Here is a 24,686-nt window from a genome sequence, read left to right as displayed (position 1 = left end):
CAGCATTCTCCTTAATAATACTAAAATGTATAATGGATTAATAAGTATTTCAAGTAATGAGGCCTAAACCCATGGCCTGAGCAGACCCTGCATTTAGTCAGCTGAAGTGTAAGAACAAGTTGGAAGGGAGGCATGTCAGTGCACGCGCTGTCCGTGTGCGTGAGAAGATCACGCGGTGCACGTGAGCAAGTTGAGAGAATTCAGGCCCAGCAATCACAAGAGATTCTCAGGACAAAAGTTTCCCTTGTGGAGAGGCAGTGTTCCAATTAGAGTGATAATCAGCTGGGATGTATGTATTACTAACATAAAAACCTTTGTTACAGACTTGTTTTCCCCTCAGGAATGTAACTAATGCCTGAAACAGGCTCAATTTTATCAGCTCCCCATAAAGACCTAGATTCCAGAGTTGCTCATAAAAATATCACCCACTGAAATTACAGTACTAATATCTCTCAACTTTTAAACTCAGAGGCCAAATTTACACACCTTTTCCATTCAGAAATATACTTGTCATAACACATTAATAATATTTTTCTCTAAACATTTAAATTCCAGGGGTGTAATTGACCCTGCTTAGGTGAGGCTAATCTGAACGTGCCCTTTCTTTCCCATTTAAAGGCTTCATCTCTGTTTCAGTTCAGTCCACACATCACTATCCAATGCATCTATCTAAACAGAAACATCAATTATGCCAAAGCTTCAATGGCTCTTCCATCTCTACGGAATAGTCAAAACTGAAGTTCATAAATCACCTGAGCAGAAAAGGCTGCAATTTGTTTAGCACTGACCTTTCAAAGAGCCCCAGCAACTATGCACACACTCACACAGTGAGTTTAATTTTCTAACACACCAAACTTCAGACCTGCATCTCCAGTAAGCCATGTACCTGTATCAATTATTCATTCGCTTTTCATTGCCTGCTAGACATTCCTCTGAGAGTAACACATACAACAGTAATAGACATAAATGTTTATAAAATCACTTTTAAAACCTCATTTACCATTTAAAAGTACTAAGCTAGTTGGCTCACACTCCCAAACCAAACCTGAGATGTCCTTACTCTCAATTCTTCCTGCCTTCACCAAGAAAGGTGGCTCCAGACATGGACTCCTTCCTCTTTTCCTCCCTCCCACCGAACCTGACTACCACCACACCTCCTTATCCAGAACCTCCTCATTTTTTCCTATTCTCTCCGATACACTCATCTTATCTCTCCCCAACTAAATCCATCTCATTGGTCAAAAAAATAACACAACAATCACCAAATTATTCAGTCTTCCATCCTTAGAAGGGTGGGGTGGGCGGGGGGAAGGAAGGGAAAACCACAACCCCTGACAAATTCTCACTCTGAAGCTACCGCCTTCTCCTGGCCATCTCAGCCACGTCTGAAGAGACTTGGAGCAGCCTGCTGCCTCCAGCCCCTTTTGTGGTCCCTTTCAACCTCCACTTAAGTGAATGGCACCCACATCTGAGGCCTGAGTCATCCCAAACTTCCCCAACCCTTCTTGACTTTTCTTCCCTTGATGGAGCCACTCTTGTGACCTCTGACCCCAGCTGGAGTTGCCTGCTTACAGCAGGGTCAAGGAGAGACTAACCCCCCTAAAGCCGTGGTCCTGCCTGGCTTCCAGCAACTCCTTCTGTCCCACGAGCTCTGTGTACTTCGACCCTCAGAAGGCCTTCCCTCCTCTCCCTCCCCCACTTTTCCTCCCCCGCCTTCCCTACCCCCTTCCCTCCCCTGCCTTCTCTACTGCCTTCCCTACTGGATGGCCTCCCCCAGGCACAAAACAGGCTTGCTCCCTCATGGGAAGCACCATAAGTCATGAGAGCCACTGACCTGAAGCAGGGCATGAGGGGTCAAGACTCTGCTTTCTGAGCACATGGGGCACCATGGCACACCTACGATGCAGAAGTCCTGAAACTGGAGGAAACAGGGAAAGTCATGTCCAACCCCACAGGATGGCACAGAGGCCACGGAGTCCATTCATATTTAACCTGGGGTGGTGAACAACGGAAACTCCTTGAGGAGTTTGCTGTGTAAAGGTGACTCTGTTCTTGGAACACGTAAGCAAATGAATAAAAAAGAATACCTTCTACCACAAAGCCAGCACAGTGCTTCGAAGTAAAGACAAAGGGGCTGGGCTGCAGCAGCCTAGACATTACAAAAGATGGGACCGGACAGGGCCTGCAACACAGGCATGCCAGGCCCAGGAGAAGAAGGACCAACAGAGCAAAGTGGCCTTCAGAGCCCAGTCAAGCCATAGGAGAACTGAAGGGCAGTGACAGGGTGGGCCAAGTGACTGGCTATGTGCAAAGTAGGAAATGTTCCTTGTGAGCAAATGAACCACACAATGTGAGAAAATAATGAGAATATGTACATTTAAGCATGTCCTTGACATTTGAGAAGAATGTCATATACAATACTCAGTGTTCCAGATGGAATCTTCAGTCATCAAGGACACAGAGGGGGAACATGGGGCCCTCTGTCAGCACCAGCAACACAAGCACTCTCAGTACAACCACCTCCAGGGAAGGGTGGCAAGAGGCACCTCATCTGAAAGCCCCGCAGACTTCAATTTTGTCATAGTAATTGCAAACAGAAAATTTAAGAACCTCCTGAATGTAGTTTAAGGTTCCACAGCTCAGAGTGCGTAGTCAGTGGGTGCTGACAATGGGCCTCACCATCTCACAAGGCCTGCACTGACCCACCATATAGGCAGGGAATCTGGAACTTAACATCCCTGGTATAAAGCACGATCTAGTACTTAACAATTTCCACAATTCACAGTATTCTTATTTTAGACTATGTTTGGGGGACATTTTCCATATTTCCTAGTAAATATACAGTGACTTTTATATTCCTTACATCAAGAGATAAAATTACCTAGAATAGAAAAGCATGGCTTTCCCAAAATATTACACAGGCCTGCTAGAATATGAAGGAAGATGCTTTTGACCTTAACTTTGACCAACATTTCACACAATACTTTCTGCCTTCACCCTGCATCCCAAAGTTGCCGCTGCATGGACAAACCATCTCACAGGACTCTGAGGTCAATTGTTGCAATCCTGCGATGATCCGCGTGGGTCCCAGGGCCACCTCTATCGTTGCAGAGCTGTGCACTGCGGCACTCCAGGAGCACATAGGTAGCTCACAGAGACCTGTTACAACTTTTCTCCAGAACACAGGACGTCTGGAGAGAACAGATCTGCACCTCATAAAGAGGAGAGCACAGACACACACTTGTCCTGATTACTAGGATATGGTAATTAGAGAGCACGGCAATTCAAGACTGTTTTCAGATCAACATTCAGTTTAAAGTGTGAACCTGCTGTTTTATTATTTTACCGAATAAACATCATAACTGGCACGTTACTGAGGAAGAAAGTCTGTGCTTCCCCTCCTTTTCTAAGAGCCTCTACCCTGGCCTACTACCCCGATGACAGCCCACCTCCTTTACATGGAGGCACTCGGGTCAACTCAGTCATGATTCTTCTAAGGTTTTAGAAAATGCACAAGAGATTACGAAGTACCGAGGAAAACAAACAATGGATTTTTACAGTACATACATTCTGGTGGAAGTCTGTTCTTTCTAAAAGCAAGTCTCTCAGTTTTCTTTCTGCTTTCTGCCAAACTAAACAGGACTCCGTAAACATACTGACGAACTGGCCTATAGAGCAGGGCGGCTGGAGGCAGGTCTTTGTTGGCTTCATCTTCAATAGAAACAGCAATTTTGATTTCACCCTTTGCATGGAAGAAAGCAGAATAATATTGCACATTTTTCATGTTGAATTTACAATAAACTCACAGAAATATACTGTATTATCTCCAGTTATGACATTGCAATTCTATTCCAAATCAATTGCTTAATGACTTGCCTACATCAAGATGTTTAGGAAGAATTCATTTGGCAGGCTGTGGTCAAAACATATGTTCAAAGAATCAAAATAAAATCTACATTATTTTATTTTTAATCTGAAGCCAAGAACAAAAGAAAACCACATAGATAATCCAAAGTCTTTGAAACAGTCTAGAAAGATAACATCAGACAACAAAAACCATAGAAAATGTTGAGAAACTGAAACTTTTATTTAGAGAGTCAGAATGGTCATGTAACAAAATTTATAATTTTCACTGACCTATATGCAATCCAAGAAACTGATTATACTGAAAATAAAATGGTCAAATTTTCTTTACCAAGGTCTTCCATAAAAAATTACCACATATTGAAGATGATCTACCTAAGAGATTTCTCCATTTTAAATATGTATTAGGCTTCTGCCATAGTGTGGTAGGTGTTCAATAAATGTCTACTGCAGATAAGGACACCAAGAGCTGCTACGGCAAAAAATGAAAGCACCCCACCTTGTTCATGTTCCAGGGCCAACATGGCAAGAACTTCCCGTGGCTCAAGAACATGTCACCAAGAGATAAATGACTGATGGTGGCCTTCAGCAGCTGAGATCACTGCCAAAATTCTGTGGTTACCTGTCTTGGGTATTTTATGGCATCAAGATATATCTCAAGATAGTTTGCAAGGAATTTTATTTCCAGACATTCATAACAACATAAAAATACATTTATGATCTTCGACATCTATTAAATCTATTGGTATATATTCTTTTAATAATAATTTTGTAACATTTACCTTTCTTTCACATAAATTTAATTTCAAAAACAGTCTTCCTCTTGTACTCAGTACTTTCAACTTCTAATCCGCTAGCTACTTGTGTTCTTCTAGGGAATACCTCTCTTAGTGTTATGATGCTTTGGTAATTCTCTACATCACCATAAAGCTTCATCTCTCTGCAAATGTCTTGGCCTGGACAATTTAATACCAGAGCTATTCAGCTCATAGGATAATATGTGTTATAGTCTAAACTTTTCCCTATATACCAAAAAATTTTAAGTAGCATTTTAAAATCTGAAAAGACAGTTAAGTTTACTTTCCTCAACCGCAGTCATTTTATCAATATCTGCCCTCGAATTCCTTGACTGTTGAAGAAGACTGTCAGTGCAGTTTGCAGCCCTCGTACAGATCTGACCACCCATCCAGGCCTCACACCTGCAGTGTGGACACTGCAGGTGGCTCCAGGGACCTTACATCACAAACAGCCCCATAGGGAACAGGTGCTATGTCTTTACACATTATTTTGAAAGATGTCTTCCCAAAACTTTGGTCCCTTACACTCAGCAAAATCCTCTTCCATAACTTTTCACTTACCCTTTATAATTTATGTTGAACCTGAAAAATAAAATGCTTACCTTGCAACCATAATCTGAAAAGTGATACAATACAGGCATACCCATATCAAATAACGGATGAGATCTGGAGACAATTACAACTAAAAAATAAATTAAAGGAGCTGAGTAAATAGTACTAGCTAAATATTCTTCATGTCCTTTAATTTATAAAATTAAGCAATGTTTGGATGAGCCAATTAACAGCTGAAGTCCACCTGGGGTGTTCTGTGGAATAGGAGTGCCTTTTGTATTTACTGACTCTGTTTTATAAACCACAGATAGATTGCAGAAAATAGAAAAAAGTCCGGTTATATATGGTGGTATAAGTATTGATAAAAACATGTTAATAACACATGATAATAAGCCAATTCTGCATGATAAATCTGATAACTGAGATAACTTGTTAAATTGAGGGTCTATGATTGTAAGTGCCAACATAAAGACTACACAGCACTGAGGAAATTTAAAAACACACAGATATATTTGAGACAGCAAGATTAAAAAACAATGTCACATTAAATGTATATTATATCTATACGTATATATTTAAGCATACATTTGGCAAGACATTAATAAAGCAAATTATCACACTATATAAAAAGATAATTGCATTTTCTGACCATGCACATTGTTAAGAAAAGCCTATATTCCATTTGTTTTCTTTTAGCACTATTAAAATTGCACTCAATGAGACAGAATAACTGAAGCACTATTAGCCACTCAGAAGGGGAGACATTATTTTCTAAGGACAATAATAAAGAAATCAGATACTATATCCTGACATTAGAATTAAACCTGACATTACAGCATATGGTGTAAGAAATTCTGAAATTGAAATTTAAAAAATTAATTACAAATCATTAAATAATGTTACGTGTGATTATTTTCATTAAAAATTTCAAAAATATTTTATACTAAATTGAAGGGGAAAGTGAGACTTTTCACAAGGTATTTTAAAGTTGTATTTACAGGTATAAATTTTCATCTTTTGTTCAATATTTAGAAATGAGAAAGTAAAATTTGTTTCAAATAGTTTAAAGATAGAAAAAGGATTCAAAGGAGGACAAAAGGACAAAACACCCACAGGAACGACCACCTGTCAAATAACAGAAGCCACTCCAGGGATCCTCTGATAATACCTTTGTCAGGACGTGGAAGATGTAGGGGTACATCAGCCCCTTCTTATGCCTGTGCTCGGCCACTCTCAGCACCTCGGGCGCGACGGGGGGCAGGGGAGGTGTGGTGATGTCCATGTGGTTCCTGGTGGGCATCGACAGGAGGCATGGGATGGGCTGGACAGTGCCAATCTGGCTCCCCTTGCCTTCGGCTAACTGGCTTCCCGAAGAGGCAGTGGATGAACCTTCTGCCTACAGAGCAAAGGGTAGGAGGGAGGAAAAACGAGTGTGTGTTACATCTTCATTAAGTTAAAGTGTGCTAGGTGCCTGTCCACTTGCCAAACACAGAGGGTACAAGGACAAGTCCTGTCTGAAGAGAACAGATTTAGTGCCATCTTAAAGAGAGGTAGAGAGTGCTCTGATCCAATCCCCCTCCTCGGATAGCCTCACTCCCAGAACACCATAGGCATCCACTGTGCCACAAGAGACTGGGCCTGTTGCTCCCAGCTGCTCTGTGTATCCCCATGTGCCCTCTGGCTGGGGGCATGGGGGCAGGAGCCTGAAGGACCCATCTCAGGAAGAGGCCCCACACACGGGCCTCAGCTCTTGGCAACTGCACTGTCACGCATGCTCTGTTCCTCTGTGTTTCTGCTTTCCTCAAGATCTTGCCTAGTCTCTCTACAGATGAAAAAACCAACACTTGGAGAGGCTACATAATTTGACCTCAGTTACAAGACCACTAATTCACAGAACTGGGGTTGCAACCCACACCTGGCTCGATCTTGTTCTTCCCTGGCACAGATGGCATTCAAATAAAAAACAGAAACCCAAACCCAAGCATTCTCTGTAGTCATTACAAAGCCCCAATTTTTTTTTTTAAATAGTATTGTGTTTATTTGGCAAACGTAGCAAGGATTTTCCTGTTATTTAGATTTTACTGATACATTTACTTTACATTTTATTTATATATTTATTTCACATGTAACTTGTGTTTTTTGGGTTTTTTATTAATTTTTTTTTTACATTCTATGATGTTGTTGCAGAGCAGTTGGGAGGGAGGGGGAGAGGGGAAAGGGGAAGGAAATGTGATGGAAGAAGGAGGAAGGAGGAGGGGTGGGATTGAGGACTGTGACATCCCCCACATTCCCAGAGGGGAGACCGGGGGTCTTCCAGCAGTGGCTTGGTCATTGCCACGCTGGGTGCAGATGTCAGGGGGTGTGTGGCAAAAGCCCTCGCCTCCTACCTCCCCAGCTCGGGAACCGGAGCCCTTCTTGTTGCTGCTCAGTGGTCATCGCTGGGCTGGCTGCAGATGTGGGGTGCTACATGGCCGAAGCCCGAGGCCACACACTGCCCCAGCTCAGAAGAATACAGGGTGCTTCCTGGGACAGCTCAGTGGTTGGCACCAAAAGCCCCAAATTAATAATAGGCAAGCAAAACTCAAAGGTTAAAAAAAAAAAAGCTAATCCCGTTAAAAACAATGGCTCAGATCTACAGATAGTGACACAGATAGATATGCATGATATACTGTTAGGTGGAAATACTATTCTGTTACAACCAACCATCAAAACATGGACTGTATGGACACGAAAAGTCTAGACCCCAAATTATTAATTTAGTGATGGATTATCATGAGGCAGTGGGGTTGAGGAAAGGAAAGGAAGATGGGAGGTGCTTTAGCACAGTCTGAATTGTTCCCAAGAGCACTTATTATTTGCACAATAAACTTTTTTGTTCTTTATCAGAATAAACGCTGGAAATAAGAACTGCTTATTGCTTGATTTAGTGCCACTCTAGAGACATATAAATTTTTCTGTTTTTAAACAAAATGTATTCTTTATAACGGTATGTAATTAAGTGTTTAATTTTATCCTCTAAAATAAAAGTGCTAAACTTAAGTCTTAAGAAGAATAACTCACATAATTCACTAGTATTTTCTATACTCCATTCCACAAGAATATAGACATAAAAGAACTCAAAGTGCTTTGGAAGGTGCTTTAAAAATAAAAGGTATCCACGAAACATGTTCACTGCTTTTTTCTGCAGGACAATCATTCAACAGTAAGACCATTTAAGAGTTTTAAATGAATTTCTGATATTCAGGCAATCCTGTAAATAAAGGAGGAGACCTGACCCTTCTTGGTGATCACGTGTGGAAGACATGCTTTGCAAATTAAAAAGATATCTCTAGAGATCACTTCTAACAGGTAGAAGTATTTAAAAAGGGGGGAAATGAAATTTCATTGATTTCCATTTTTAATGTACATATCCAGGTGCTTTCCCAGTTCATTCTCACAAAAACCCTACCGAAGCAGGAGCTCAGGAAGGCTCTAAGCCCCGTGTCCAAGATGACACCGAGAGAATACACGGGGAGGGGTGTGCACAGTGGCCCCCATGCTGGACGACAGGCAGGCCGGGCACAGCTCTGAACTCTTCCTTCTCTTCCCATCCCTGTGTAAAGGTTTATATGACTGGACGTCATGCTCAAAAGAGAGAGGACTCTTCTTTAAATCGATCACTAATACAACATAGGTAAAGAGCCAGAACTTAAAAGAATAAAAGGATAGACTTTCTACCTTTGTTTGGTCTCCTGGGTCTCCCCGTGCCTGAGGCTCCGAGTGGCTTCCTGTCTTCTCCCAGCCAATCTTGTTCCCGCTGATATGGCTGAACATAAAATGAACAAAATTACTGATTACTATCGACCACTTAACCAAACAAGCTCACCATGATAAGAAGGGACTCAACTAAGTCTACAGACTCATAATAATAGTAAAAATTCTTTTCAGGCTTTACTAATCTCACATCCCCCCTCCCAAAAGTTATCTCTAGAAATAATTCTGCTTCAAATGGGTAGGTGATAACCACTTACTATGGAAAAGAAACTATCAAACACCTAACATAGGAGTCACCAAGCAGTTTAAAAATGGTCTGTGAAGTGCTTAACACCATGGAGGGCAGAGGAAACAAAGGTATGCCTTGCTCTGAAGGAACTTTCAATTGTCATGGGGAGACAAGGTAAAGAACCACATCATTTAATTGACAAGTACCAGGCAGTATAAGTGTTATCTGGATCGAATGTTACACATAATTTATAAACAAATGTATTTACAGTGACAATACACTAAGGGCACTCCAGCCTACTAGAAGGGGGGCATTAGAGCTAAGGCTGGGTACAACTCAACTGAGATTCAAAAGGGCAAGGAAGGTGCACTGAAGGCAGAAGGAGATGGAATAAACTTGGTGAGTTTACACAACAGGGAGTCAATAGAAACTTACTTGGGGAATGACTTTATTTGGCAAAATAGTAAAAAAATAGGGTGCAATGGGGAAGATCATAGAGTGTCTCAAATGCCAAAATGAGGGACTTCAAACAGCATTATTTTAAAACTGCGTTGTGACCCATTAGCCTGGGAAAACAATTTAGTGGGTTTAATTAGCACTCTAAAAACTGGAATGGAACAGACCAGAATGAGTTGTCTGAATAAGCATTATTTCATACATTCTTCCTTCACTTGTGTATATGGGCCACAATGTAAATGGGACAGTTACCACAGTCCTCAGGCAAATGTGAAATTGTCCTGTAGGTAGCTATAGGTAGCAGGGATGTGCCAGGGGTTTGAGCAGGGCTGGCAGGGCACACCACCACACCAGAGCCACAGTGGATGGGGTGATTCTGAGGTGGAAATGGCTGGGGAACCTCTGGGCACTTGGTCTCTGCACTTGCCCCTCCACTGCAGGGCTCTGTGCCCAGATTACCTTCTAAAAACCAGTGCTGGCCACAGGGCACACCAGCATGGGGTACTACGGTCAACTGGCTTGCCTTCGTAACTGAGCCATGTGACAGATGGAGAGATTTCAAGACCCACTAATTCTATTTCTCAACAGTCTTTATTTTAGCTCTGCCTTTCTAAAAGGCTATAGAAAGAAGAGTAAAGATGAGAAGATGGTCCCATCCATCTTAAACCAAGAGTCCTACCCCAGGTGGTGGCACCTCAGAGCCTAGTTCCAGCTCCTCAATCCTGGTCACACGATGGGCCCTTCCAGCCCAGGACAACACACACCTGACATGAAAAGGTATTCCATCACGTCCATGTTCCCAGGCATTTGGAGAGCTCAGAGCAAAGAGAAAGCAGCTCCTAGAGGGCTAAGAGGGATTGGCAATAGGACAAAGTCTCAGGAGGTTGAACCCAGTCAATGACTGGTTGAGTATGTGCTGATCAGGATGTGAATCTATACACCGGCTGCTCTGTAACTGCCCTGACAAATATGATGGGGAAATGCAGGGGACACTAAATGACTTAATCACGGCCTAACAGTATATGACAATAATGGCACAAACCTTGCTTGATTTTTATATGACACGAACAGCAGCAAAGATTCTCACCTGTTGCTAAGAGTGAGACACACCTGGAATGCTTAGTAGACATGCAGCCCCCCTGCCCCAGTCCCCTGTCCTTAGTGAGTGTGGGGCCGGCCCCAAGGAGTGTGCACCAGAACAGCTGAGCAGGGAGGCTGTGCGTTAGGAAGGGACATGCCTCTCTACTGACACAGGAGAGCTAAACCACCACTGCCTATGCCACCTGAGACTACACAGAACCTACACTTGCAAATCTTAGTGTTGTTCTACACAGACTATCAAACTAAAAATAAAATAATGTTATAATCTGGGTGCTCATGACTTTCTAATGATCATACCATAAAATCTAAAGTTCTGCCTGAAAAGCATCTTGACAACACCCAGTTTTTAAGAAGTTCAATATATTTCAATAGGATAACTATATTACGTTACAACTTAAGAAAATATTTGAATACAACAAATGCCTTGCTTTGAAGAACAGATGGATTAGACTTTAGAATACTTCTATATACTTTTTTATTTCATTTTACACAACTGATAGTATCTTAAAATCATACTTAGAGCCATTGAAATAAACCAGATGCTGCACTAACTCGAGCTGTGCTGAGACATGCTGGGATTGGCCTGGCACAGGCATGGGAGAATAGGAATCATGGTGGACAGGGCACTGCGCAGAAACCCCACACCCTCACAGAATCTCATCCACACCCCTACGGAATACATCTTCAATGATGAAATTCAGAGAGAAGGAAATTTACTCACAGTCACACAAAAAGGGAACTGTATTCAAACCCAGGCCCATTTTTCCAAACTACTGCCACATGCTGTCCCCAAAAGAGCCCGACCTGCGGAGGGTTCACACACGCACGTGCAGCAAGCACACATGCAGCAAGCAACAGCAAGGACCGTTCTGACAGGCCAACCATGCTGGCGGAGCCCAGTACCACGATGGAATCCTGCAGGCCATAGGGGTGCTGTAAGGTGTTACTTCACTAGGAACAAGAAAGCCTGTCAAAGATAGCAAACCATTCTACTCCCTGAATGATTTCTTCTCCGCATTTTCCTAGACAGCAGGTAGGTGATGCTAGGATGGAAAGGTACTGGTGTTCCTTTATACCGAGTATACCAACCTGTAACTCGTCACTCATGTTCCTGACTGCTGGGGTACACGGTAGGAAGGGAACATTGACTAAAAGCTGACTTCTTTGTCAATAGTAAAGAGCAGAGGCAAATAAAACCAAAATGGAAGAAATAAGTCTTTACATTAAGAAAGGTGAAAGATCTAATCAATCCACAGTAGAAGTATCTGTGGGGGAGGGAGGTGTAAAGTCACAGATATGGTCAAACTAAGCAAAGGTGATTTTCAACATGTATAAATTTTTCAGTTCTCTCTGCTCCCCGACTTAACAGGGCAAAGAACAGAAGCGAGTGGGAGGCTCTCTGTCACTGTAAGAAAGGAGGGTGGGGCCAGAGGGGCAGGAGTGGCAGGAGGACCTGGCCTTACTTGCTAGGTGCTCAGAACTGTCATGCAGGGCTCAGCCCTGGCCAGGCACTGTCCTTCTACAGAAGCAGGATTATCTGACTTCCCTGCCCAGGGAAACCACAAGAGTTACACAGACACCAATAGGTACAGTCTCCTCCTGCCCCTAATTAAGCTAATGTCCCACATTCAGGTTCTTAGGAACAGTGTCGTAAATGGAGAAAGTGCTTTACCATGCAGCAGTCAGATGACGGCTCGAACTTCTTTCATGGGCTTGTCAGGACTTCTAGCTATCATCCAAGGAATATGTGCCCCAGCAGCCCTGACTGGTCATAAAGCGGTCCCTTTATGGCCCAGGGGTTCAGAGACATCTAACTATTTTGTATTGACCTTCTCACAACATGTGTCGTGACAAGATGATGTCGTGACAAGATCAATACAAAATCTCTACACAGGTCAGTGGATGGCTCGAACATATATAGACCATATCATTGTAATGGCATAGATCATAATTTTTGCCAAAACATACAATTCAGAATTGGTTTTATGGTAAGATATTAGAAATGTTATCATGTGTTAAAAAGTCAAAATAGAGATGTAAAGTAGTTATTTGTCTGGCACAACAGCATAACGGTCTAAATTAAAAACCTACGTGCACTTAAGCCATTGCCTCACCCCTAATCGTCATTTATAACAAGGGTATTGAGGAATTCTCTTCGTGAACAACAGGTTTCTTTGGAAATGAAGTTGGACAGGACTCAACATAGAAGAAAAACACCCATACCACCTTGAAGGAAAAAAGACACATTAGGAGCATATTTCCTGGGATACCAGGTCCAGGGGAGCTGAATCTTTAGCTATTTTACATTAAATACCAAATCAATATCTTGGTTTTATATTGTACCAATAGTTAATTTTTATTTTATTTTATTTTATTTTTAAAAGATGACCGGTAAGGGGATCTTAACCCTTGACTTGGTGTGGTCAGCACCATGCTCAGCCAGTGAGCGAACCGGCCATCCGTATATGGGATCCGAACCCGGGGCCTTGGTGTTATCAGCACCGCACTCTCCCAAGTGAGCCACGGGCCGGCCCTAGTTAATTTTTAAATAACAGTGACACCTACCATTTATTATGTTTACTCATCAGCTTATTTAATTCACAAACAACTTAGCAAGCTTCTCACCTACATCTGAGTGTCTGGGGTCTAGCGAGCTCAAGGTCACACAACTACACCTGGAAATATAGCCCAGAGACTGGGAGAACCAGCTCCTGACCACAGCTGGGTCTTGGCACTTTCACCAGGTCCCTTGGATACTAACACTGAGCAGCCTGCCTTCCTGCAGTTCATTTTCACAGTCCAGATTTGGTCCTACAGGGAGTCACATGTCATTAGCATAAATTAACAGAGAAACTGCAAAGCTCATGCAAGATGCCGCCATAATACTACATCAAAATAAGTAATACATATTCAGATTTCCATTACACTGGGCTTTCTCTCTGCTTAATATACATACACAAATGTATAAGAAAATTAAAGCAATCTATACAAATAAAGTCACAAAGTAAAAAAATTGTTAGCCTTCTCTCCAAATAGAACTTTTATATATCCATTAAAAAGTGTCAGTAACAACATACAAAAACACTGAAGCAATATTGTGTATAAATACATATTCATACTTCTTAAACATTAAGTACTAAGTATATACACATACTTTTACTTACATGCATAAATAAGAGTACATATATACTTAATAGTATATAAACTATAAAAGAAAAAAAAAGGTAAGTTGCTGTCCCTACAATCTCATTATTGTAAAAACCATATTTTAGTATATGCAGAGAAAAATAAGGTGTTTGAATATTCACCAATCTTGTGACATAGTTACCTCTCTAGAGGTGGGATCACAGGGGATTCCCTATATTGTATTTTCCAATGTTTGAATTCTATACAACTTTGTATAGAGATGACAATCAAGAAAAACATAAAAACAATTAAAACTTTCAATTTAGCAACCTCAGATTTGACTCAAATTCTACAAGCTCAAGTGAATCTGTGAAAATAATACAAAAAACACCTCCAAAAAGATTCCACTTTACTTCTAATTCAACCAGAAGAGGAATACAAAGGTCTGACAGAGGCCAGGAAGGGAGAAAAAAAACAAGAATACCACCTGAGTCGTTTTTTCTTTTCTTTTCTTTTTTTTTTTTTTTTAACTTCAACCAAGAACAGAACAAGAAGTGTACGCTGGTGCTGCTCTAACAAAAGCAACAGAAGAGAATATTACTTGATTAGAAAGCAATACATTTCTTTCTTATTTTACTGTCAAACTAACTGTCATGAGCCTAGAGTAACTGTCCAGTCCCTATCACTGCCCAAGGCACCAGTCTATTTTTCCTCTAAGGGACACAGAGACACCGACAGAAAGAAAGAGAGTGTGTGTCTCTGTGAAGCAGCTGATTAATCTCAGGACTGAGCTTCCAACAGGCTTGCCTCTCATCTCTGCTGGAAAAAGACCTCAGGCAGCCACAGACACGTGGTGAGAAGGCGTCTCCCGTTCTAACTCTTCACCTAACTCAGGTTTTTCAAAAATTCTAAAGAGAAACTCAGACTTTGAAAGAGTAACAGCCATGACTTGAATTCCAACAGCAAGGTGGAAGACAGACATTGAACAATTCTCCCAGCTGAAGTAATTACAATGCTGGACAAGGTATTAAAGAAATGAAACAAAAGGAAACGGATAAAGCACAGGGCCTGTCAAGAGGACCTTGAGGCACGTCCACACCTGCTGCGCCTGCGCAGCTCCTGATGGCCCTGCTACCCCCATCAGAGCTATCTGCAGTGTGGGCGATACTCCACGCGGAAGGGACCACAGCACAGGGGTGGGCATGCCTTTTGGTCTCACTAATGTTGCTACTATGCACACCCCACACCTACCTTATTACAAGTACACCCACGGCATTCAGACACCTGCAGTCACAGAGACACCCAGCAATGCTGAGGGGCAAGAGCTGGGACCTTACATTCCACCAAATACATCCATTTGCCACTCCCACTCCCATATCTTTAAAAACAAATGTTTGATAATTTTATAGGTTTTTAAAAAAAGGTACCTTGCTATGTTTTAAGTTGCATTCCTTTGATTTTTTTAGTGAGGTGAACATCCTTTTTTGTGTTTACTGATGTCTGTGCTTCCTCTGTGAGCTGTATGTTTATATCTTCTGCCATTTAAAAAACTTACCTTTTTGAGTTTTAGCTGTTTCATTCTTTGGTTATCTCTTTTATTCTGTAACAGTCCCCAACACCCATTACCACTACCCTTTTAAAAAATGCTATTGATTTACTATTGGGAAAACTAGGCCATTTATTTCATAGATTATCCCTCATTCTGAATTTGGCTTATTGCTTCCCCATGGTATCACTGAACATGTACAGTAGGAAGTATTTTTATATTGTAGAAATGAGCCCTGCAATCTCTGCTGCAGCTATTTTGTCCCACCCAGTGAGCACTTACTGCACATCCCTGGGCCCACGCTGGCCCAGGCCAGCCCTGGGGGCACAGGGCAGTGCACGGGAGGCAGGGCGATGACGTGCGGGAACAGGTTGGGGTGTACCATGCTGGGCATCTGGAAGGCTTCAATCCTCTGCTATCTTACAGAGTTCTGGAGTTCAACCATCCATGAATTTCCACCACCTGAATGGTCCAACTGTCCAGAGACCTGTCTGTCCCCAGGGCCAACTGCATCAAGATAGGAGTAAACTCACTTCCAGAAGAACGCTGGGGTCTACTCAGCCTGGGCCATTCTCAGCACACTCTGGCTGTCTCCTGGCTCTGCTGGCTCCTCACACCCGGGCCCACCCATGGGCCTCTGCTCACCGCCTTCTCCCCAGTCCTCCTGCCACTCCCATCACAAGCACTCTGCCACTCCAGGCACACTCCTGTGTGTCTTCTTCACACTCGTCTGCATGTGCTTGTCCACCAGGCAGACTGTCGCCCATCAGAACACAAGCTCTGAGCACAGGCTTTGTCTGTCCATCCACCATCCTGATCACTGGTAAACAGCAAGTGCTCAAGCGTTTCTTGGCTAAGTGAATGGATAATCCCCTTTACCTCAAGACCAGCCTGAAAGCACAGTGTAGGTCCAGGGGTCCTAATTTAAATCCAAACCAAAAGTAAACTAAGTCCTGACTTACTCATATTACACTCCTACTGAATTTTCTTTTTTTTTTTTTTTTTTAACTATTAAAGCAGTTCTCTGTTCTCTAATGTACATAGCCTCAAGTTGCACATAAAACACTTAACACACTACATACACCACACTCAGCAAACTAGAATACTCACTGAAAGTCATGAACACTGACCCTTCTTGGCACCCTGCCACACATGTAAACCCAAGTTGTACCACAGCAGCTGTCACAAGCAAAGGAAGGCCATAACCAAGGGCTGACCACAAGTCGAATGCTACCTGGGGTCTACGACCTCACAGCCTTCAGGTGCAGCACCCTTATCTCCTCTGCCTCTGTTCATCTCACTTCTAACACATCTGTCTTTTATTTATTATAATAAAAGTGGAAGCAGATTCAAGGGAATTCAGCCACTGCCAAATCGCACAGCTTAAACCTCATCTTTGGATTCCAGGCCGTGTGCCCTGCCTTCTTCACGGCACTTCATACTGCAAGGACAAAACACTAGACACTAAGCAGCTCATATTCCAGCTGCAGAAAAAAGATGCACCACCAGAAAACAGTAAAAATGCTGGTTGGGAATAAAGACGACTGGTGCTGCAAGAGTCCAGAGGGGCACCAGAGCTCCAGGAGCTAGGAAAAGCTGACCAGACATTTACAAACAGGTAAGAGCGGAATACACAGAAAAGAAGGAGAATGCTCAGGCAATCCTCCTTACTCCAAGGTCACCTCTCACACTAATGAGGGCAACTTGCCAAATCAGATAAACACCTCACCTTCACTGAATCCCTAAGCAATGGTCAGCCTCAGCTGAGACATGTGTGGTCGCCACCCACGCTTCCCCAAGCCAGCACCTCCACCTGGTCTCCATGTGTCTGTCATTAGCACATAACTATGAGTCATAAAGCTCACTTCTTTTGTTTTTTGTCTTACTTCTACCTATGCTTCAGAGTTTAGAAAGAATATTTCCTATTAATATGAATCTGTACTGCACACACTGTGTACAGATTTCTTTGATCTTGGTGACATGAGTCAATTTTTATTTTTATTTTATTTTTATTTTTGAAAACTCTATGAGATTGTATTTTATTTAACAGATGACAAGTTTTAGGTTCAGAGAGTTTGAATAATTTGTCCAAAGTCACACAGCTTATACATGGGTAAGCAGGATTCAAACTCAGATAGGTCTGAGTGCTGGGATTTTTTTTCTTTTTTTTTTTTTTTTGACCTTTTACATTTATTTATTTATTTATTTTTAAATTTTATTTTGTCGATATACATTGTGGCTGATTATTGTTGCCCATCACCAAAACCTCCCTCCCTCCTCCCTCCCCCCTCCCCGCCACCAATGTCCCCTCTGTTTGCTTGTCGTATCAACTTCAAGTAATTGTGGTTGTTATATCTTCTTCCCCCCAGCCCGTTTTTTATTTTTTGTGTGTTTGTGTGTGTGTGAATTTATATATTAATTTTTAGCTCCCACCAATAAGTGAGAACATGTGGTATTTCTCTTTCTGTGCCTGACTCGTTTCACTTAATATAATTCTCTCAAGGTCCATCCATGTTGTTGCAAATGGTAGTATGTCATTCGTTTTCATAGCTGAGTAGTATTCCATTGTGTAGATGTACCACATTTTCCGTATCCACTCATCTGATGATGGACATTTGAGCTGGTTCCAACTCTTGGCTATTGTAAAGAGTGCTGCGATGAACATTGGGGAACAGGTATACCTTCGACTTGATGATTTCCATTCCTCTGGGTATATTCTCAGCAGTGGGATAGCTGGGTCGTATGGTAGATCTATCTGCAATTGTTTGAGGAACCTCCATACCATTTTCCATAGAGGCTGCACCATTTTGCAGTCCCACCAACAATGGATGAGAGTTCCTTTTTCTCCGCAACCTCGCCAGCATTTATCATTCAGAGTCTTTTGGATTTTAGCCATCCTAACTGGGGTTAGATGGTATCTCAGTGTGGTTTTGATTTGCATTTCCCGGATGCTGAGTGATGTGGAGCATTTTTTCATATGTCTGTTGGCCATTTGTATATCTTCCTTAGAGAAATGCCTACTTAGCTCTTTTGCCCATTTTTTAATATGGTTGCTTGTTTTTTCTTGTAAAGTTGTTTGAGTTCCTTATATATTCTGGATATTAATCCTTTGTCAGATGTATATTTTGCAAATATTTTCTCCCACTCTGTTGGTTGTCTTTTAACTCTGTTAATTGTTTCTTTTGCTGTGCAGAAGCTCTTTAGTTTGATATAATCCCATTTGTTTATTTTTCCTTGGGTTGCCCATGCTTTTGGGGTCGTATTCATGAAGTCTGTGTCCAGTCCTATTTCCTGAAGTGTTTCTCCTATGTTTTCTTTAAGAAGTTTTATTGTTTCAGGGTGTATATTTAAATCATTAATCCATTTTGAGTTGATTTTAGTATATGGTGAGAGGTATGGGTCTAGTTTCATTCTCCTGCATATGGATATCCAGTTATCCCAGCACCATTTGCTGAAGAGGCAGTCCCTTCCCCAGTGAATAGGCTTGGTGCCTTTGTCAAAGATCAGATGGCAGTAAGTGTGTGGGTTGATTTCTGGATTCTCTATTCTATTCCATTGGTCAGTGTGTCTGTTTTTATGCCAGTACCATACTGTTTTGGTTATTATAGCTTTGTAGTATAGCTTAAAGTCACGTAGTGTTATGCCTCCAGCTTTATTTTTTTTGCTCAGCATTGCTTTGGCTATGCGTGGTCTTTTATTGTTCCATATAAATGTCTGGAGAGTTTTTTCCATTTCTGAGAGAAATGTCTTTGGAATTTTGATGGGGATTGCATTGAATTTGTATATCACTTTGGGTAGTATGGACATTTTCACTTATGTTGATTCTTCCAATCCAAGAGCATGGGATATCTTTCCATCTTCTTGTATCCTCTCTAATTTCTCTCAGCAGTGGTTTGTAGTTCTCATTATAGAGATTTTTCACCTCCTTGGTTAACTCAATTCCTAAGTATTTTATTTTTTTGGTGGCTATTGTAAATGGGCAGGCTTTCTTGATTTCTCATTCTGCATGTTCACTATTGTAGAAAAGAAATGCTACTGATTTTTGTGTGTTGATTTTGTATCCTGCTACTGTGCTGAAATCATTTATTAATTCCAAGAGTTTTTTTGTAGAGGTTTTAGGCTGTTCCATATATAAGATCATGTCATCTGCAAACAGGGACAGTTTGACTTCATCTTTTCCAATCTGGATGCCCTTTATTTCCTTCTCTTCTCTGATTGCTCTGGCTAGTACTTCCAACACTATGTTGAATAGGAGTGGTGAGAGTGGGCATCCTTGTCTAGTTCCTGTTCTTAAAGGAAAAGATTTCAGCTTTTCCTCATTCAGGATGATATTGGCAGTGGGTTTGTCATATATGGCTTTAATTATGTTGAGATACTTTCCCTCTATACCTAACTTATAGAGGATCTTTGTCATGAATGAGTGCTGAACTTTATCAAATGCTTTTTCAGCATCTATAGAGATGATCATATGGTCCTTGTGTTTGACTTTATTAATATGATGTATCACATTTATTGATATGCGTATGTTGAACCAACCTTGCATCCCTGGGATGAATCCCACTTGATCGTGATGAATAATTTTACGTATGTGTTGCTGTATTCTGTTTGCGAGTATTTTAGTGAGGATTTTTGCATCTATATTCATCAGGGATATCGGCCTGTAGTTTTCTTTTTTGGTTATATCTTTACCTGGTTTTGGTATCAGGATGATGTTTGCTTCATAGAATGAGTTTGGGAGATTTGCGTCCGTTTCAATCTTTTGGAATAGTTTGTAAAGAATCAGTGTCAATTCCTCTTTGAATGTTTGGTAAAATTCTGCTGTGAATCCATCTGGTCCTGGGCTTTTCTTTGTTGGGAGCCTTCTGATAACAGCTTCAATCTCCTTTATTGTTATTGGTCTGTTCAAATTTTCCATGTCTTCATGGTTCAGTTTTGGGAGCTTGTGTGTGTCCAGAAATTTATCCATTTCCTCCAGATTTTCAAATTTGTTGGCGTATAGTTGTTTATAGTAGTCTCGAATGATTCCTTGTATTTCAGATGAATCAGTTGTAATATCGCCTTTTTCATTTCTAATTTTTGTTATTTGAGTCTTCTCTCTTCTTTTTTTTGTTAGCCATGCTAATGGTTTGTCAATTTTATTTATCTTTTCAAAAAACCAACTTTTTGATTCATTGATCTTTTGTATTGTTTTTTGGGTTTCAATTTCATTCAGTTCTGCTCTGATCTTAATGATTTCTTTCCGTCTGCTAACTTTAGGTTTGGATTGTTCTTGTTTTTCTAGTTCTTTAAGGTGAAGTGTTAGGTTGTTCACTTGCCATCTTTCCATTCTTCTGAGGTGAGCATTTAATGCAATAAATTTCCCCCTTAATACTGCTTTTGCAGTATCCCACAGGTTTTGGTATGATGTATCATTATTTTCATTAGTTTCAATAAATTTTTTTATTTCCTGCTTGATTTCTTCTTGGACCCTTATGTCATTAAGTAGAATGCTGTTTAATTTCCATGTGTTTGTATAGTTTCCAGAGTTTCGTTTGTTGTTAATTTCTAGTTTTAATCCATTGTGGTCTCAGAAAATACATGGGATAATTCCAATTTTTTTGAATTTATTGAGACTTGATTTGTGACCTAATATATGATCTATCCTGGAGAATGATCCATGTGCTGATGAGAAGAATGAATATTCTGAGGTTGTTGGATGGAATGTTCTGTAGATATCTGCCAATTCCAATTGGTCTAGAGTATTGTTTAGATCTTGTGTTTCTCTACTGATCCTTTGCCTAGATGATCTAATATTGACAGTGGGGTGTTCAGGTCCCCTGGTATTATGGTATTAGTGTCTATTTCCTTCTTTAGGTCTAATAGAGTTTGTTTTATAAATCTGGCTGCTCCAACATTGGGTGTGTACATATTTATGATTGTTATGTCTTCTTGATGGATCAGTCCTTTTATCATTAAGTAGTGTCCCTCATTGTCTCTTTTTATGGTTTTTAGTTTAAAGTCTATTTTGTCAGATATAAGAATAGCTACTCCAGTTCGTTTTTCTTTTCTTTTTGAATGGTAAATCTTTTTGCATCCTTTCACTCTTAGTCTATGTGAATCTTTATGGGTGAGGTGGGTCTCTTGTAGGCAGCATATAGTTGGGTCCTCCTTTTTGATCCAGTCATTTCGCTGAATACTTCTTCAGTTCAGCAAGTTCTGCTACATTTTTTTTCAGGACATTGATTTCCTTGTACAAATTTCCTCTTTTAGGTCCTGTTTACTTTTCCTCATTTCATCATGATGTCTAGCTGAGTTTTCTTGTATCTCATTCAGTTTCCTTAGAATTATCACTCGAAATTCCTTGTCAGTCATTTCAAGGGCTTCTTGTTCTATAGGATCTAGAGTTTGAGATTTATTAACTTTTGGTGGTGTACTTTCTTCATTTTTTGTATTTCTGGTATCTTTTTTTTGATGTTTATTCATTGTGGCAGGGGGTTTCACAGTCCACCGGTTTGAGACTATTGACTGACTAAGATGTTGCTGTGGTTGCCAATTTCGTATGGCTACCTCCGTGACTGCTCAGTTGGCCTCTAGTGCCTTGTGTGTATGGTTGCCTCGGGTCTTGGGCCTCTCCGGGGAGCCACCTCTCTGGTCAGCTTGGACTCTGCTGGGCTGCTGGATCAACGGGGCGGTACCGCAGGGTGTGTGGTCTCTGCTGAGCTCTCACTTCCCGTGCAGGACTTCTCCGGGTTCTGTGTGCTCTGGCCCGGGCTGTTGGATCGTGCAGTGTCGACCTCACAGGATGTGTGGTTTCTGTCGAGTCTCTGCCTCCCTAGCCAAACATCTCCCCGCTCTGTGCACACTAGGCTGGGCTGGGACGTGTCTTCTGCAACCCTCGTCTATCAGCTGGGCCTTCAAGACCCTGCTCGGCATCGCCCTGCCCAGGAAGTCTACCAGGTTTCTGCTAGGTGCAGACGACCGGTCGCTCTGGGTGCCTTTGTAGCACTGTGTAGATCTTTCTCAGGACTTATCACCTTCCTCCTGGGATCGCGGTTATTTGTGTACTTGTCTTATCTCCCACACCAGAGCGTGAGTTCCTCGGGGGAGGGGCCCGCAGCACACGGTTCACCTTTGTATCCCCCCGGCGCGGACCGAGTCCGGTGCCCGCCTGCAGTCAGCTCTCCAGCAGGTTCAAGCGGAGTTGGGAACTCTCCAACCACACTATTCCTAACCATAAATCGGTTAAGCGTTTTTCCGAACTGGTGGCCGCAGAGATGGTATCTGCCTCCCGGTAACAGGAAGTTTACCGGGGGCCGGAGCCCAGGGTGCGGTGGAGTGACAGTCGGCCCAGCCCATACTTCCTTGCCCTCCCGACACTGGCCGGGGATGCCCCACGCCGCCAGCCCCACCAGATAACCGCGGAGGGAGTGGGAGGGGAGGCCAGCCCGCAGGCCCCGGGAAGCCCTGCACTGGGGCAAGCAAGTGGGAAGGCTCAGTGAGGAGCCGAGCTAGGCGAGGAGGACAGGCTTGGCTGAGCCGGGGCGGAGCTGCCACCACCTGAGAAAATGGAGGCAGCCCCAGGGGCAGTGAGTGGCCCGGTGATGCAGGCGGAAGCTGGGCAGGCGTCTGCCCCCCAAGCAGGGCCGGGTCGGGGGTCACTCACAGGGCTGTGCCAGGTCGGGCGGCTCCCTGCTGTGCCAGGTCGGGCAGCTCCCTCCCTGTTCTCGGCCGCTGTCGCCTCGGGCTGCTCAGTCGGTCCCGCGGCGCGGCTCGGGCGCTCCCAGGAATCTTCTTTTTGCCGGCCTGAAACCTCGAATCCTGAATAGGACAGCTGGCCGCCTTCAGCGCGGCCCGGCATCCGGGATCCTGGCTGCTTCAACAGCAGCCCTGGCGCCGTGTACCCTGTTTAGAGACTCGCTTTTGCAGCTGAGAAACAGTTCTTTTCCTGCTCCATACTTCAAAGCTGTTGCCTGTAAACGAAGCAGCCTCTCCTGCCAAGGGTAAAGTGGCGGTCAGCCCCCACCACCGGCCACCAGCAGCGGTCCTCCCTTAAGAGACGGCAAGAGGAAGGTCCACAAGTTTCCCAGCTGTCTAAGGCCCAGTGGCCACCTTTTCCACCTCAGCTACTCCGCGCCAACCGCCACAACCACCGCCATCTTGAAACGCCCCATGAGTCAACTTTTAAAAGAAAACATACAACACCTTAAGAATGGAATGGCTTCTCAGACCACCTACCAGTTCTTCTCAAATTTCAGTGTCCTTATGACTGATCACTGGGGTGCATCTTTAAAATGCAGTTTTTAGGCCCAAACCCAGAGATTCTGATTCAATAGGTCTTAAATATATTATCTTGCTAGAAGGTTAATTTTAAAGTTTAAATGCTAAACTACATCTCTTTACCTCATCTGAGTCTTAGGATTGCACATACAGCAAATAAACGTTTATGAATTTTATACTTCTCTGGTATAAACAGGGTGTGCAATCCCTGTGGGGCAATGAATTCTTCTAACTGCTGCCCTAGTTCAGCAGACATTTGCTCCCATCATACAGGAGGACAAACAGAGGACAAAGAAGAAAAATCACCTGCCTCACATGACACACCATTATGAAGACTGGAAACTAATCTCTTAGATTTCTTACATCAGAAATCGATGTGAAAGTCAACCAATCATAGCAGAAATCAACATAACATTAACCAGCCCTGGTAGATATTGACTTAACATTAACTAGCCCTGGTTATGTATCCAACAGAGTTCAAACTAAATAAAGGTAACACAGACTTAAAGGAAGGACACTTCCTTTTCTCATGTTTTTTGAAACATAAGCTAGTTTAAGAGTGGGAGAAGTGTACAATTAAGATTTTCTCGATCAGATTCTAACCAAATCTGTATTTTTGAATTCATTTATTCACGGATACAAACTGTTTAAAATATTCCTCCACGGGAAGAATTTCAGCCAGGTTTTGGTTGGGCTTTGGGCAAACAGTGTTATTTTGAGAATGGTCCTACGAGCTGTTGAATTTAGGAGGAGAGGAAATTCAGAGTTCCCTTAATCCAGGAGCCAAGAGGTTAATGCTTTTGGGAGGCAGCAGGGCTTGCAGAGGTGGGGGGCTGGGGGGGTGGGGGTGTTGCGGGTTTGTGTGTGTGAAGAAGAGCTGGCACCACACCAAATAAACCCCCAATGTTTTGGTTATCACACAAACCAGTTCCTGTCAAACTCCTCCCCAGAAGTTTCCTATGGCCCAGGGCTAGGAGGGGCAGATTTTAAACTGTGAAGCTCCATA

General features: G+C 42.4%; 1 protein-coding gene across 5 annotated transcripts in view; it reads right to left on the bottom strand.

Annotated features, from left to right (window-relative positions):
* The window catches only part of FAM120A (family with sequence similarity 120 member A), a 101,769-nt gene that overhangs the window by 28,488 nt on the left and 48,595 nt on the right, over positions 1 to 24,686 (bottom strand). For 4 of the 5 annotated variants that reach the window (XR_010023831.1, XM_063098976.1, XM_063098972.1 and 1 more), the window contains 4 exons: positions 8,931 to 9,018; positions 6,382 to 6,609; positions 3,568 to 3,742; positions 1,835 to 1,918 (listed from right to left, as the gene is read on the bottom strand). Coding sequence is in view for 4 of the 5 variants with exons in the window: in XM_063098976.1 (XP_062955046.1) it covers positions 1,835 to 1,918; positions 3,568 to 3,742; positions 6,382 to 6,609; positions 8,931 to 9,018 (575 nt within the window). In the remaining variant the exon portion in view is untranslated. The remainder of the gene's footprint in view (positions 1 to 1,834; positions 1,919 to 3,567; positions 3,743 to 6,381; positions 6,610 to 8,930; positions 9,019 to 24,686) is intronic. The other variant, XM_063098974.1, reaches the window with a different exon arrangement.

This window comes from Cynocephalus volans, chromosome 6, assembly GCF_027409185.1.
Source record: "Cynocephalus volans isolate mCynVol1 chromosome 6, mCynVol1.pri, whole genome shotgun sequence".
Taxonomy (NCBI): domain Eukaryota; kingdom Metazoa; phylum Chordata; class Mammalia; order Dermoptera; family Cynocephalidae; genus Cynocephalus; species Cynocephalus volans.
Note: the sequence above shows the minus strand (reverse complement) of the source record. Positions and strands in the feature narration are given on the sequence as shown.